The sequence below is a fragment of the Heloderma suspectum genome, chromosome 13 (genome assembly GCF_057233095.1).
Source record: "Heloderma suspectum isolate Gila_16-S chromosome 13, 16-S_ref, whole genome shotgun sequence".
NCBI classification, from domain to species: Eukaryota; Metazoa; Chordata; class Lepidosauria; order Squamata; family Helodermatidae; genus Heloderma; species Heloderma suspectum.
In genome coordinates, this window is record NC_139470.1 from 22,752,893 (window position 1) to 22,769,963 (window position 17,071).

Sequence of the window (17,071 nt, forward strand, 5' to 3'; positions counted from 1 at the left end):
CAGATTTATTTATTTTTTTAAGAGAAGGATGACACTCCCAACTCCCTGGGTGTCTGACTACTGTGTTTGAGGGCTGGGAACAATTGGTGACTTTTTCTTGTAGCATTTGGCTTGCATGAGAGATCTGGGCTTTACTCAGTAGGCAATGTATCTGGTTTTAGTCTTGGGCACACAATAGCCTGGATTACTCAGGATGGACTGTGGGGCTGACTTTGAGGGAACATGCAATGTCACAGAAAAGTATGCCTCTGAGCATATACGCCCCCACTTTCTTTGCCCCACTGAGTGACCACAGTCATTAGCTGTCCAGGCGACAGGGGTACGTGGCTTCTCAGCAGACTGTGAGCTCCAACAAGTCTGTTTGGGAAAAACAAGTTGGCTAAAATAATTTATCCTTGGACACAAGGTTAGACAGCTGATTAAAATTATTTTAAAAATTAATAGATTGATCAATCAGTCAATCATTGTTAGCTATGTTTGGTCAAAACAGAACCTCTCTATTTAGCACCAACACATATTTCATTACCCAATACTGAAGACAAACAACAGGGGATACTTATCACTATCATGCCTTGCTTTTGAGATTCACCGGAGACTGTCAGCTGGCTATTTTATTGATCTGTTAGGGTAGTATCAGATGTTAGTCCTATGTAGAGTAGACCTATTGAAATGATTGGGACTTAAGTTAGACATTAACATCAGTCTTATTCATTTCAATGGGTCTACTCTAAGTAGGACTAATTTTGGATACTGCCCTTAGTTTCCTATGGCATTGCTAGCTTTATAGTTATATTATTGTGGTCAGCAACAGGAGAACGGAGGATTTGCAGATCACATCCAGTGGTGTGTTGTTAAATTTTGGAGGCAGGTGCTCATCATGACTCTCCTCATACACATGGAGAGTCCAGAAAGGCAGGTGGCTGTGTAGATCCATATCAACACTTCCATTTGGGGTGTTTTCATCTCCACCAGGAGCAGGTTTTTTGTAAAGCTAAGGGGTCTTTGCTGCCCATTTAAGACCAAGCCAGCCCAACATCTTTCACATTACAACAGGGAACAATATATTGTTGATAGGAAAATTCACCCCCTCCCCCCACTCTCCAGCTACTGTGGATTCAGCTAAACTCAGAGGGATGAATCTTGGATCTTGGAGTTGTCGATCACAAGCTGAAAAGAGCCAACCGTGTGATGTGGCTGCAAAAAAGGCAAATGCTATTTTGGGCTGCATTAATAGAAGCATAGCTTCCAAATCCCAGGAAGTCCTAGTTCCCCTCTATTCAGCACTGGTTAGACCTCATCTGGAGTACTGTGTCCAGTTCTGGGCACCACACTTTAAGAAGGATGCAGACAAGCTGGAGAAGGTTCAGAGGAGGGCAACAAAGGTGATCAGGGGACTGGAAACAAAGCCCTATGAGGAGAGCCTGAAAGAACTGGGCATTTTTAGCCTTGAGAAGAGAAGACTGAGGGGAGATAGGATAGTGCTCTTCAAGTACTTGAAAGGTTGTCACAGGGAGGAAGGCCAGGATCTCTTCTCGATCATCCGAGTGCAGCACACGGAATCATGGGCTCAAGTTACAGGAAGCCAGATTCCGGCTGAACATCAGGAAAAACTTACTGACCGTTGGAGCAATATGACAATGGAACCCATGACCTAGGGAGGTGGTGGGCTCCCCCACACTGGAGGCGTTCAAGACGAGGCTGGACAGCCATCTATCAGGGATGCTCTGACTTGGATTCCTGCATTAAGCAGGGGGTTGGACTCGATGGCCTTGTAGGCCCCTTCCAACCCTACTATTCTATGATTCCATAAGAAGGAAGTCTGGCAGATGATGTCAGCAATCTCTGCTAATGAAAAAGTGCCAGGACTGTGTCTCTGTGAGTCCTGCGTTCAGCACACCACTGATGATCATCTCCCAGAGGCTTGCAAAGGATCTGTGTGTGTGTGTGCGCATGCATGCGCACGCACTCACACATGCACGCAGCACAACCCCACTGGTGGCTGGTGGCTCCCATTTTGGTGGGGCTATGCATCCATTCTGGGTTTCAGTCAGAACCAGCCGGGATTCTAAAGGAGCTATCCAAGGTGCTGAACCCATTTTGATGATAGGTTTCAGCACCTCAGATATGTCCTTGAGAGTTTTGACTGTTTCTGACTGAAACCCAGAATGGATTCATAGCCCCGCCACAAACCACCAGCCTCGGCTGTACAGCCCCATGCAGGATACTTGTCCGTGATCCAGATGTTGCCTTTGCTGCAACAAAGTGTGTCTGCATCCAGTGCTTTACGTGGCTTCACAGTAGTGAATGGCTGCTATTCACCTGTATGGGACCTCGTAAAAAAAGGCACATAGGCACACCGGTGTGATACAGCCAGCTCCCCATTTGTTGTTGTTCAGTCGTTCAGTCGTGTCCGACTCTTCGTGACCCCATGGACCATAGCACGCCAGGCCTTCCTGTCCTGCGCTCTCTCCCGGAGCGTGCTCAAGTCCATGTTCATTGCATCGGTGATGCTATCTAGCCATCTCATCCACTGCCGTCCCCGCTTCCTTTTGCCTTCAGTCTTTCCCAGTATCAGGGTCTTTTCCAGAGAGTTTTCTCTTCGCATTAGGTGGCCAAAATATTTGAGCTTCAGCTTCAGTATCTGTCCTTCCAATGAGCACTCAGGGTTGATTTCCTTTAGGATTGACCAATTTGACCTCCTTGCAGTCCAGGGGACTCGTAAGAGTCTTCTCCAGCACCACAGTTCGAAAGCATCAATTCTTCGGCGCTCAGCCTTCCTTATAGTCCAGCTCTCACAGCCATACATTACTACTGGGAAAACCAGTAGTAATGGTTTTGATAATCAAAATAGCTTTGATTAGACGGACCTTTGTCGGCAAGGTGATGTCTCTGCTTCTCATACCTGGTGCCTTCTCCGTTGTTTTGGACTTCAGCTCTCATCAGCCTGAGCCAATGGCCAGGGATCCTGGGATTTGTAGTCTAAAAAATCCGGAGGTCACCAAGTTGGGAAAGGTGGGTGTATTGCTCCTGGTACCTACCCTTGGTGATCCAGGGACTTCCTAAAATCGATTGTGTGTCTATTTACATAGCCCCGCTTCTTCATTTGCATAGCCCAGTCCTGGTTTCTTTTTGATGGAAGAGCTTGATGAAATTTTGGGAACCAGTTCTTATATAGTGACTAGCAAAACTGTTGTTCATGTGTGTGCGCGCACGCCTCTATGTTGAGTGAGTCTTACTTCTGAGTAGATACATAGAGGATTGTGCTGTAAGGCCCCAATCCCATGCAGACTTCCCTGGGAGTAAGTCCCACTTAAATCAATGTGTCTTACTTCTGAGCAAACATATAGAGATTGGGCTGTAAGGCTCCAATCTTATACACACTTACCTAGAAGTAGGTCTCATTGAACTCAGTGGCCTGTACTTCTGAGTAGACATGTGGCGGTTTGTGCTGTAAGGCTGCAATACTGTACACATTTACCTGGGAGTAAGTCTCAGTGAATCAATGGGTATTATTTCACAGTAGACAGGGAGAGGGTAGCATTGCAGGTCTTTAAAGCTAAACACACTTCACTGGGAGTAAGTCCCACTTCTGTCAGTGTGCCTTCCGTCTGAGTAGATAAGCTGCAGTTTATGCTGTAAGGCTGCAATTCTGTACACATCTATCTGGGAGTAAGTCCCAGTGAAGTCAATGGGTATTACTTTGAATAGACGTGTAGAGAATTGTGCTGCAGGGCTCCAAACCTAGACAAACTTCCATGGGAGTAAATCCCACCTCCGTCAATGCATCTTACGTCTGAGTAGGCAGGTTACGGCTTGGGCTGTCAATTTCAGTCCCGTCTTGATCCATATAGATTTCTGCGTTAGATGTTTTATTTATGCATGGACTAGACTGTTGCATTTATAACCCGCCCTTTCCCCCTCTTTATCATAAATAAATAATCTAAGAATGATTTTTTGCACCCCGTCCCTATTGGATGCTGGGCGGGGCGGGGCGGGGGGGGCGTGCGGGGCGAAGCGCGCAGAGGGCAAGGGGCACTACGAGACGCCCCCTCGCCTCGGCCAGCCGTCTGCCCCCGCAGGCCAGCAGCAACAATGGGAAGCGAGGGAGCGCCGAGGGGGGCGCGCAGGCAGCCTCTCCATTAGAGCCGCTCGAATGAACCCACAAGCCATTAGATCGTTCCCCGTGGATGTCTGCGGGTCTCCGGGATGTCAGAGCAATTTGGCTAAACCCCCGGGATGAGAGGGCCTCGGCCCGGCCCTGACGTCCCGGGCCCCGGGCTGGCGCGGGCCCGGCGGGGCGGCCCGAGTCTCCTGTCGCCAGCCTCCGCGGCAATCACGGTCAGGAGAGAGACCAGGACGGACGGGGCGCCCCGCCCCCGCGGGGGATTAGGCTCGAGGGAAGAGCGCCGGGGGTCTGCGGGAGGGCAGCTGCGGGGACATCGCTCCCTGCTGGGCGTGGGAGCATGTTGGCAAACTTCCCGGACGTCCTCCCGGGGCCGCCCCCCAACACCCGAACACCCCCTTTTCTCGGCATCCCTTTGACAGGATAACGGGGAGGGGGTTGGAGACGAGGTGGGGTCAGGCGCCCTAGAACGTTCATCACTCCCAGTTCTCTGTCCAAAGGCTCCGCCTCGGTGGGGGGCACCTCGCGGCCACGATTTCGCTGTCGGTGGAGGTGAAGAATATCGCACTCGCGCGCGGGCACGCAGATGGTTTCGCCTTTGTGGGACTCTAGGGAACAGCCACTGCCACCACTTTGCCATTAATGATGACGATGATGACTGATGCCAACAGCTTCCTCCTCTTCTTCTTCGTCATTGTTGTTATTATTTTGCCATTAATGATGATGATGATGATTGATGCTATCTTCTTCCTCATTATTATTGTTGTTATTATTTTGCCTTCTGGGACTCTAGAGTACAGCAACTGCCACCACTTTGCCATTAATGATGATGATGATTACTGCTATATTCCTCCTCCTCCTCCTCTTCATCATCATCATCATTATTATTATTATTATTATGCCTTTCTGGGAGTCTAGGATACATCAGGGCCACTATTTTGCTATTAATGATGATGATGTTTAATATTACACACACACACACACACACACGTAAATGTTGCTGTTGTTGTTGTTGTTATTATTATTATTATTATTTTGCCTTTGTGGGACTCTAGGGTACATCAACTGCCACCATTTTGCCATTAATGATGATGATGATTACTGCTATATTCCTCCTCCTCCTCTTCATTTATTATTATTATTATTATTATTATTATTATTATTATGCCTTTCTGGGAGTCTAGGATACATCAGGGCCACTATTTTGCTATTAATGATGATGATGCTTAATATTACACACACACACATACACACACACACACACACACAAATGTTGTTGTTGTTGTTGTTATTATTATTATTTTGCCTTTGTGGGACTCTAGGGTACATCAATTGCCACTATTTTGCCACTATTTTGCCACTATTGCCACTATTGCCACTATTTTGCCACTATTTTGCCATTAATGATGATGATGATTACTGCTATCTTCTTCTTCTTCTTCATCATCATCATCGTCGTCTTTCTGGGAGTCTAGGGAACATCAACTGCTACTATTTTGCCATTCATCATCATCATCATCATCAATCATCATCATCATCAATCATCATCAATCATCATCATCATCCCTTTGTGGGATACATGTTACTCTCATGCAAATATAGACCCAAGCCAATGTTATGCAATTACAGATATGCATTTACCAAGGAAGTAATGAAAACAGCGGAATTAAACATATCAGCCACCGTGGTGTAGCGGTGAGAGTGTTGGACTGTGAGCCAGGAGATCCGGCCAGTCCAACTTTGGGCCAGTCACAGACTCTCAGCCCAGCCTACCTCACAGGGTGGTTGTTGTGAGTGAGGATAAGATGGAAAGGAGGACGATAATGTAAGGCGCCTTGGGTAATGTAAGGAGCCTTGGGTTCCTTGCAAGAAGGGAAAAAAGGCGGGTTATAAATGCGATAGATCGATAGATAGATAGATAGATAGATAAGATAGATAGATAGATAGATAGATAGGGCAGAATCCTACACATGTTCAGACAGGAAAAAACAAAAACCCTCCTGAAATTCTCGGCATGCTCTAGCCAGCCAAGGAATGCTGATAGTTGTAGCATTTTTCTTTCTAAGTATGCCTAGGATTGAGCTCTAAGGATGCTGAAGAAAAGACGCAGATCAAGATATAGTTGAGATTATTAGTAGAAATTAAGGAAATGCATTGTCACAAGTGGTGGCTATAAATGAAATTGCATTCTTGATCACGTCCAAGCATGTGGTACTATTGATTTATTTGTTAGATTTGTATACCACCGCAGTAGCAAATGCCACTGGGGTGGCATACTGTCATAAAACCAAGCAACCACAAAACATTTCAAAATGATACAATATTAAACATGAAACCATTAAAATGTATTAGAATCGTTAAGGAGACAGCAGTAAAATAAATTAACAGAGTGCCATATTAGAAATTAAATGCCTGCTGTAAGAGGAAGATCTTAACCTGGCATTTAAACTTACAGTGAAGACACCAGGCAGATCTGCCCGGAAAGGGTATTCCAGATAGCGGGCCACCACAGAGAAGGGCCTTGCCCTGATAACTACCCGTCACACCATTGTGTGATGGGAGATTTTCTGAAGATTAGCTTAACAATTGGGCAGAACATATGGGAGATGCCTCTCCTTCTGGTACACTGATCCTAATAAGATCTGTGACTGACAAATAGGTCACTATATGAACTACAAGTGAGTTCTACAACAAAATGTTGCAATTTGATGCTCCTGTTGAATGTTCCAGCCAATCAGCCATACCCTTGCTCAATTCCCATTGGATTCTCTCACTTTCTCTACACCTAAATAGTTTCCCCTCTAAATATTTTTTTTGGTACTACTGCACACCTCCTTCTTGTGCATGGATGATGCTGTTTTGGCTGCAGGATTGGCACTGGGGAAACTCAGGTCGTGATTAGTTTGCAAACTTTGTGTTAGACCTTTGATAAGCAGTAATTGTAACCAAAATAGTGTTAATTTTGTTGTTGCTGTTGCTGTAATTCTTCAGGGCTTAGCTCCCTCCCCTGGATCTCTAGACGTTAAATCTCAAGAGGTAAATGTTTAGCACAGATTTCCCCAACTTTGTGCCCTCCAGAAGAATTGGACCCACTCTGGCCAAGGCTGATGGGAGTTGTAGTCTGACACATTCGAGGCCACCAAGCTGAGGAAGGCTGTTCTGGAATCAATGTATGTGCATGAACACCAAGGCTGCAATCATGCACTGTTGTTGTTGTTGTTGTTATTCATAGAATAGTAGGGTTGGAAGGGGCCTACAAGGCCATCAAGTCCAACCCCCTGCTCAATGCAGGAATCCAAGTCAGAGCATCCCTGACAAATGGCTGTCCAGCCTCGTCTTGAAGGCCTCCAGTGTGGGAGAGCCCACCACCTCCCCAGGTAATTGGTTCCATTATCATATTGCTCTTACAGTCAGGAAGTTTTTCCTGATGTTCAGCCAGAATCTGGCTTCCTGTAACTTGAGCCCATTATTCTGTGTCCTGCATTCTGGGATGATCAAGAAGAGATCCTGGCCCTCTTCTCTGTGACAACCTTTCAAGTACTTGAAGAGTGCTATCATATCTCCCCTCAGTCTTCTCTTCTCAAGGCTACACATGCCCAGTTCTTTCAGTCTCTCTTCATAGGGCTTTGTTTCCAGTCCCCTGATCATCTTTGTTGCCCTCCTCTGAACCCTCTCCAGTTTGTCTGCATCCTTCTTAAAGTGTGGTGCCCAGAACTGGACACAGTACTCCAGATGAGGCCTAACCAGTGCTGAGTAGAGGGGAACTAGTACTTCCCGGGATTTGGAGGCGATGCTTCTATTAATGCAGCCCAAAAGAGCATTTGCCTTTTTTGCAGCCACATCACATTGTTAGCTCATATTCAGCTTGTGATCGACAACAATTCCAAGATCCTTCTCGCTTGTAGTGTGGTTGAGCCATGTATCCCCCATCTTGTAACTGTGCATTTGGTTTCTTTTTCCGAGGTGCAGAACTTGGCATTTATCCCTATTAAATGTCATTCTGTGGTTTTCTGCCCAGCGCTCCAGTCTATCCAGATCACTTTGAATTTTGTTTCTGTCTTCCAGGTTCCAAAGTATTAGCTATCCCGCCCAATTTTGTGTCATCTGCAAATTTGATCAGCATTCCCTGCACCTCCTCCTCCAAGTTATTAATAAAAATGTTGAAGAGCACTGGGCCCAGGACTGAGCCCTGCGGTACCCCACTTGTTACCTCTCCCCAGCTTGAGAAGGTCCCATTGATAAGCACTCTTTGAGTCCGATTCTGTAGCCAACTGTGGATCCACCGGATCGTTGTTTCATCTAGCCCACTTCGAGCAAGTTTGCTCATCAGGATATCATGGGGCACTTTTGTCGAAAGCTTTTGTCGAAAGCTTTGCTGAAGTCGAGGTATATGATGTCTACAGCATTCCCACGGTCTACAAGGGAGGTTACTTGATCAAAAAATGAGATCAGATTTGTCTGGCAGGACTTGTTTTTGACAAATCCATGTTGGCTTCGAGTAATCACGGCATTGTTGTCAAGGTGCTTCCAGATGGATTCCTTTATCATCTGCTCCAGAATTTTCCCAGGGACTGATGTCAGACTGACTGGTCTGTAGTTCCCAGGTTCCTCCTTTTTACCCTTTTTGAAGATAGGGACAACGTTAGCACTCCTCCAGTCATCTGGCACTTCCCCCGTCCTCCATGATTTCTCAATTATTTATTTATTATTTATATCCTGCCTTTTTCCCAATACTGGTACTCAAGGTGGCTTTACAGTTACTCCAGAATAACCCCCATTAACTTCAGTGGGACTTATTTCTGAACACACACACATACACATAAGATTGTGGTGCACAACATACAGTGCCTGGCACACACATGGTAGACCAAAGATGGAGAACCTGTAGCCCTTCAGATGTGATTGGACTCTGACTCCGATTAGTCTCAGCCAGCATGGCCAATGGTTGGGGGTGATGGGATTTGTAGTCCAGCAACAACTGAAGGACTGCTGATTCACCACCTCTGTTGATAGACCATCCACAGTAGTATCTATATTAAATTGTGAATTTCTCTGGGCAGGGACCTGTTTCTCTAATTATTCTGTAAAGTGCCATGGACGTGGATGACACTATTTCAATAGATTACTATCATCTAGTTTTTACATTTTTTTTTAATTGTAGGTCACCTAGGGGGCCCTACTTGGGCTGAAAGATGACTCATAAATGTGTAAATAAACAAGTAAATAACATCTAATTTACTGAATAATGCTTTGTTTGAGACATGTTTTAGATATAAAACAAAACATTGCAGTGTGTCTTCACCTCCTAACATGAATAATCTTGCTCAGCCTTCCAGCCAGCCATGCCCTCCTTCTGCAGGACATTCCAACCCACTCCCATAATTTTCCCTTTTTCTTTTCCAGTTGACATTCTGTTTCCCATGGCTAAGCATGCCACTTTCGATTTATTAATCCTCCCCCCCCCCCGCCAGGGAGGGGTGTGTGTGTGAGTTTTAAAGTTCTTTACTTCTACAAACCCCAGAGTTCCACCAAAAATCCTGATACCTCCTGCCTCTTTTTTCCCCCTCAGTGGCCCTGTTTTAACTCAATTTCTGTCTGCACTCACCACCTGAGTTTGGTATTAGAGGGAGGGTTAATGCCAGTTCCCAAGGTTCAGCTAAGAAACAGAATCCAGAGTGGGGCTATGCAGATGGAGGGAGGGAGATTTGCCAGAAGGAGGAGGTTTGATTCTCAGTGCCAAGAGGCAGCAGGAATATCAGTATCCTTGCATACACCCATTTGCCATAGAAGTGAATGGTTGCTATTCATTCTTATGGGAAAAGTAAAGCACAGCATTTGGTGACACTTATGGAGATGAAAGCACCAGAAAGAGTGAAGCGGCTGGGCCAAAGCCAAAAGGACACTCAGCTGTGGATGTGTCTGGTGGTGAAAAGAAAATCCGATGCTGTAAAGAACAATATTGTTTAGGAACCTGGAATGTCAGATCAATGAATCAAGGTAAGCTGGAGGTGGTCAAACATGAGATGGCAAGATTGAACATCGACATCTTGGGAATCAGCGAACTAAAATGGACAGGCATGGGCGAATTTAATTCAGGTGACCATCATATCTACTATTGTGGGCAAGAATCCCTTAGAAGAAATGGAGTAGCACTCATAGTCAACAAAAGGGTGGGAAAAGCAGTACTGGGGTACAATCTTAAAAACGATAGAATGATCTCAGTACAAATCCAAGGCAAACCATTCAACATCACAGCAATTCAAGTCTATGCCCCAACCACTGATGCCGAAGAAGCTGAGGTTGATCGGTTCTATGAAGACCTACAACACCTTCTAGAACTAACACCAAAAAAAGATGTCCTCTTCATCATAGGGGATTGGAATGGTAAAGTAGGAAGTCAAGAAATCACCGGGGTAACAGGCAAGCATGGCCTTGGTGTACAAAATGAAGCAGGACAAAGGCTAATAGAGTTTTGCCAAGAGAACATGCTGATCATAGCAAACACTCTTTTCCAACAGCACAAGAAGCGACTCTACACATGGACATCACCAGATGGTCAATATCGAAATCAGATTGATTATGTCCTTTGCAGCCAAAGATGGAGAAGCTCTATACAGTCAGTCAAAACAAGACCTGGAGCTGACTGTGGCTCAGATCATGAGCTTCTTGTTGCAAAATTTTGGCTTAAATTGAAGAACGTAGGGAAAACCACTAAACCATTCAGGTATGACCTAAATCATATCCCTTATGAATACACGGTGGAGGTGAGGAATAGATTTCAGGGATTAGACCTGATAGACAGAGTGCCTGAGGAACTATGGACGGAGGTCCGTAACATTGTTCAGGAGGCAGCAACGAAATCCATGCCAAAGAAAAAGAAATGCAAGAAAGCCAAGTGGCTGTCTGATGAGGCTTTACAAGTAGCTGAGGAAAGAAGGGAAGCGAAAAGCAAGGGAGAAAGGGGAAGATATATCCAACTGAATGCAGAGTTCCAGAGAATAGCAAGAAGAGACAAGAAGGCCTTCTTAAATGAACAATGCCAAGAAATCGAGGAAAACAACAGAATGGGAAAGACTAGAGATCTCTTCAAGAAAATTGGAGATCTCAAGGGAACGTTTTGTGCAAAGACTGGCATGATAAAGGACGAAGAAGGCAGGGACCTCACAGAAGCAGATGAGATTAAGAAGAGGTGGAAAGAATACACAGAAGAACTATACAGGAAAGATCTGAATGTCCCTGATAGCCATGATAGTGCGGTCACTGAACTTGAGCTGGACATCCTCGAGAGTGAAGTCAAGTGGGCCTTAGGAAGCATTACTAACAACAAAGCTAGTGGAGATGACAGTATTCCAGCTGAGCTATTTAAAATCCTAAAAGATGATGCTGTTAAAGTGCTGCACTCAATATGCCAACAAATTTGAAACACTCAACAATGGCCGCAAGACTGGAAAAGGTCAGTTTACATTCCAATTCCAAAGAAGGGCAACGCCAAAGAGTGTTCAAACTACCGCACAATTGTGCTCATTTCACATGGCAGCAAGGTGATGCTCAAAATCCTACAATCTAGGCTTCAGCAGTATGCGAACCGAGAACTACTGGAAGTACAAGCTGGGTTTTGAAGAGGCAGAGGAACTAGAGATCAAATCGCCAACATTCGCTGCATCATGGAGAAAGCAAGAGAATTCCAGAAAAACGTCTATTTCTGCTTCATTGACTACGCTAAAGCCTTTGATTGTGTGGATCACAACAAACTGTGGCAAATTCTTAAAGTGATGGGAGTACCAGACCACCTTACCTGTCTCCTGAGAAACCTGTACGAGGGTCAAGAAGCAACAGTAAGAACCAGACATGGAACAACCGATTGGTTCAAAACTGGGAAAGGAGTACGACAAGGCTGCATATTGTCACCCTGCTTATTTAACTTATATGCAGAGTACATCATGAGAAATGCCGGGTTGGATGAATCACAGGTCGGAATTAAGATTGCTGGGAGAATTATCAACAACCTCCGATATGCAGACGATACCACCCTAATGGCAGAAAGCGAAGAGGATCTCAAGAGCCTCTTGTTGAGGGTGAAAGAGGAGAGTGCAAAAGCTGGTTTGAAACTCAACCTTAAAAAAACTAAGATCATGGCATCTGGCCCCATCACTTCCTGGCAAATAGAAGGGGAAGAAATGGAAGCAGTGACAGATTTTACTTTCTTGGGCTCCAAGATCACCGCAGACGGTGACTGTAGCCATGAAATTAAAAGATGCTTGCTCCTTGGGAGGAAAGCTATGGCCAACCTAGACAGCATAGTAAGAAGCAGAGACATCACCTTGCCGACAAAGGTCCGTCTAATCAAAGCTATGGTTTTCCCAGTAGTAATGTATGGCTGTGAGAGCTGGACTATAAGGAAGGCTGAGCGCCGAAGAATTGATGCTTTCGAACTGTGGTGCTGGAGAAGACTCTTATGGGTCCCCTGGACTGCAAGGAGGTCCAATCTGTCCATACTAAAGGAAATCAACCCTAAGTGCTCATTGGAAGGACAGATACTGAAGCTGAAGCTCAAATATTTTGGCCACCTAATGCGAAGAGAAAACTCTCTGGAAAAGACCCTGATGCTGGGAAAGACTGAAGGCAAAAGGAGAAGGGGACGGCAGAGGATGAGATGGCTAGATAGCATCACCGATGCAATGAATATGAACTTGAGCACACTCCGGGAGAGAGCGCAGGACAGGAAGGCCTGGCGTGCTATGGTCCATGGGGTCACGAAGAGTCGGACACGACTGAACGACTGAACAACAATGGAGATGAAGGCAAAATCTGCCTTCCATCCTTGATACTGTGGGAGGGGGCTGTCTCATTGCTCACAGTGTAAAAAACATAAACATTGTCTTGCAGGATCAAATGCAGTTGATCTGACACAGTCCATCATAGCAACCTTTCATAAACCTCAGTCTTATCAGGGACTTTGCAACCCATATCCGCAGATTAGTTACTTACAATGGACTTTGTATGACACTATCCCCCATGACAACGAACCAAATTATGGGCAGGAAAGAGGAGTGCTCTGGCCTCTTGCAAATGAAATTTAATTGAGACACATGGGTCACTTGGCCTCAGAGGCCCTAGTCATTAGTCCACCATTCAGATAGGTTAGGCTGGCAGGAACCAGAGACAGGGCTTTTTAGTGGTGGCCCGTAGGGTACGGAATTTCCTCCCAAAGGGATGTGTGATTGGCCCCATCAGTGCCAGCCTTCAAATAGGTTTTGAAGACCCATCTGTTCTCTTTGGCTGTTAACTAACACTACCATCATATACAGTCACTGAATTCAATGAGGCTTACTCTCAGGTAAGTGTGTATGCAACTGCAGCATTAGATTATTTTATTAAAGTTGCTGCCTGAATTCCATTTTGGGATCGGAGGCTGGGGGAGAGGGAATGGCCATCTGCCATTCAGCACATGAAAGAAATTCAGCACTGGGGTCCGTAGCACCTCCCTTCACATCACCCGATGATTGTTTTTCCTTAGTAAGAGGCACAGGAGGGCAGGTGGGGGAGTTGGGAGAGGCATACAGTCTCCCAGCCTATGCAGAAACAAACTTCAAAGGTACAGACTGGTGAAACCTTGATTGGGACCTACCAAAAAGTTGCAAATATGACACAGAAGTTGATTCCTTGGAATTCCATGGGGCTTACTCCTGAGCAGGCAGGCATGCATAGGTTTGCAGCTGTGCAAAATATGCCTCCTAAGCATGTGCCTTTGGAAGTGAGCCCCATTCAGTTCCAGAGGGCTTCAAGCAGAATCCTATGAAGGTTTACTCAGAAGTAAGTCCCACTGTGTTCAATGAGACTGATTCACATTGGGGAGTGTGTGTACAGGCTTGCAGCTTTACTCCCTCATGAATACATTTGTGCTTACAGCCAGGGAGAGGGACGTCTTGATGGTAGCCCCCCCCCCCCCCGAAATGTGCCTTCCAATGAAGTCCACTTGGCATCAGCATTGCCATCTTTTGGATGTCCGGTTAAGACTTCCCTTTACTTCCAAGCGTTTGACGGCATATGATGGGGCTTTTAATGGTGATTATTTTATGGGCTCCAGGTATCTTATTCTGTTTGGTTTTTTTTAACTTGATTTAAACTGTTTTTTATATTGTTTTTATGATGCTGTATTTTGGGGTTGTGATTTCTGTGATCTGTCCAAAGAGCTTTGGCTATTGGGAGGTAAAGAAATGAAATAAATGACATGACATGCAGTGCATTCCTATGCACATTTACTCAGAAGTAAGTCCTACTGTGTTCAATGTGTGTGTGTGTGGGGGGGGGTCTAATCCCTCAGAAGTGTGTGTTGTTGCATAGCTTTAAATATAGGCCACTTTGTTCTAGAAAATCTTCAGGAGGTGGCTGGTTTAGCAAGCACACACACACACCTTTGAACTCCGAAGAACGAGGGAGATGTAGTTCTTCGAGTGTTGGACTAGGACTCCAGAGATCTGGGTTCTAGTCCCCACTCACCTACGAATCTCACTGGGTGCCTTTGGGCCCATCCCTGGCTCTCAAGCTAACCTCCTTCACAGGGTTGGTGTGAGGATAAAATGGAGAGGAGGAGGGCCGTGTAAGCCGCCTTGGGTTCTCACGGGGGGGGGGGGAGGCAGGATGCAAATGTAATAATACTTAATACAGAAATAATTGAACTGGTTGCGTGCAAGGCTCCTTGCTCCCCCGACGGGGGCGGTTGTCACCCGCGCTGTGTCTGACGCCTCCCCGCTTTCCTCCCTTCCAGATCATTCTCAACTCCATGCACAAATACCAGCCCAGACTCCATATCGTCAAAGCGGACGAGAACAACGGCTTTGGCTCCAAAAACACGGCCTTCTGCACCCACGTCTTTCCGGAGACGGCTTTTATCGCGGTGACCTCCTACCAGAATCACAAGGTAAACGGCGGCCGGGCCGGGGAAGAAACGAAACAAAACAAAACCCTTTCTCCCTGATTGGAGCATGGCCGGGGCAGAGAGCGCCGGCCAGGCGACGAGAAGGCTGCGGCGCCCGCCCCGCTCTTGCTGGGTCTGACTTTTGGAGATGGGATGGGATGGGACACACAGCAGACATCGGCTGTGTGGGGTGGGGGTGGGGGTGGGGGCGGAGAGATGAGAAGATCCCCCCCCTTTTTTCCCCTGGAGACGGACAAGCGTTTGAAATTGACTTCTACAATTTCTCAGGGGTGTGTGGGGGGGGGGCGGGGGGATGTTGGGAATCCCAAAGTAGAGACCTCTTTCCCCCCACAGCAATTTGACACAACGAGGGAAGTTAGGGGAAACATCATGACCATAATCATCACGTTGTAGAGACAGCGTGGTCTAGTGATCAGAGTGGCAGACCAGGGGACCAGGGCGGCACAGCCACAAATCCCCTTTTAGTAATGAAGATGTCTGGGTGCCCTAGGATCAGTCACCCAGTCTTACCTGTCAACCAAACCCAAAGTGTCTGACGATGCAAACTGATGCATGCATACTCAGGAGTAAGCCCTTCTGGGTTCAGTAGGACTTAAAGCCAAGTATGTGTGCGCAGGATTGCAGTTTAACACTGCAATCCTATACATGTCTGTCCAAAACACAGGACTCTGCCCCATACTGAGCCAGACCCTCCGTTCATCTAGCCTAGTATGCTCGACACTCTCGAGGGTTTCCTGCAAGAAGTTTCCAGACCTACCTGGAGATGGCGGGGATCGAACCCAGGACCTGCTGCACGCAAAGCAGATGATCTATGACTGAGCCACAGCCCTTCCATATGCCCCAGCATCAGAAGGAAGCCCAGTTCAGTTCAATGGGATGTACTCCTAGGCAAACATATATAGCAGCCTTCCCCTCCAGGTGTCTTGGACTACATTTCCCATCAGCCCCACTCGTGGCCAGTTGGCGCTGATGGAGGTTGCAGGCCAAAACATCTGGAGGACACCAGGGTGGGGAAGTCCGGTGTATGAAATTACATCTTTACAGTGTAATCCAATATGTGGCCTACTCAGGAGTAAGTCATTACATTCAGTGGGACTTACTCCCATCCCAGGTAGCTGGGTAAAGGATTGCTTCTTAATAATGCCAAACATTTTCAAGATAAGTAGGAGTGTTTGTCTGCTACAGCCAAAACAAGGAAGGGTCCCAGGGCACCTTAAAGACAAATGGGTTCATTATGGCATAAGCCAGATTTCCCCAGCTTAGTGCAGAAAACAACAACTAAAATTATCAAGGGGCTGGAGCAACTCTCCTAAGAGGGAAGTTTACAACAACTGGGATTGTTTAACTTGGAGAAAAGGTGAGCAAGGAGAGACATGACAGAGGTGTATGAAATTATGGATGGTGTGGGGAATGTGGATAGGGAGACATCTTTCTCCCTCTCTCATAATACTAGAACCCAGTGGGGTCATCCCATGAAGCTGATGGGTGGGAGATTCAGGATAGATGAAAGGAAGGACTTCTTCACACAGCAGAGTTAAACTATGGAACTCGCTACCACAAGATGTAGTGATGGCCACCAATTGGGAGGGCTTTAAAAGGGGGTTAGACAAGTTCCTGGAGGAGAAGGCTATCAATGGCTACTAGTCCTGATGAACATAAGAACAGCCTTGCTGGATCAGACTATGGGTCTGCCTAGTCCAGCATTCTGTTCACACAGTGGCCAACCAGCTGTCACCCAGGAACCCACAAGCAGGATGTGAGCGCAACAGCACCCTCCCACCCATGTTCCCAGCAACAGGTGAACATAGGCTCACTGCCTCTGGTACTGGAGGTAGCACATAGTCATCAAGACTAGTGGCTATATGCTACCTCTGATGAGTGTATGCTACCTCAAGTATCAGAGGCAGTATGCATATGTATACCAGTTGCCTGGGAATATGGGTGGGAGGGTGCTTTTGCCCTCATGTCCTGCTTGTGGGTTTCCCTGTGGGCAGCTGGTTGGCCACTGT

General features: G+C 46.4%; 1 protein-coding gene across 2 annotated transcripts in view; it reads left to right on the forward strand.

Moving 5' to 3' along the window:
* Positions 1 to 17,071, forward strand: part of TBX5 (T-box transcription factor 5) — an 89,048-nt gene that overhangs the window by 28,226 nt on the left and 43,751 nt on the right. For both annotated transcript variants that reach the window (XM_084820298.1, XM_084820299.1), the window contains exon 5: positions 14,892 to 15,044. In XM_084820298.1, coding sequence (XP_084676424.1) covers positions 14,892 to 15,044 — 153 coding nt within the window. The remainder of the gene's footprint in view (positions 1 to 14,891; positions 15,045 to 17,071) is intronic.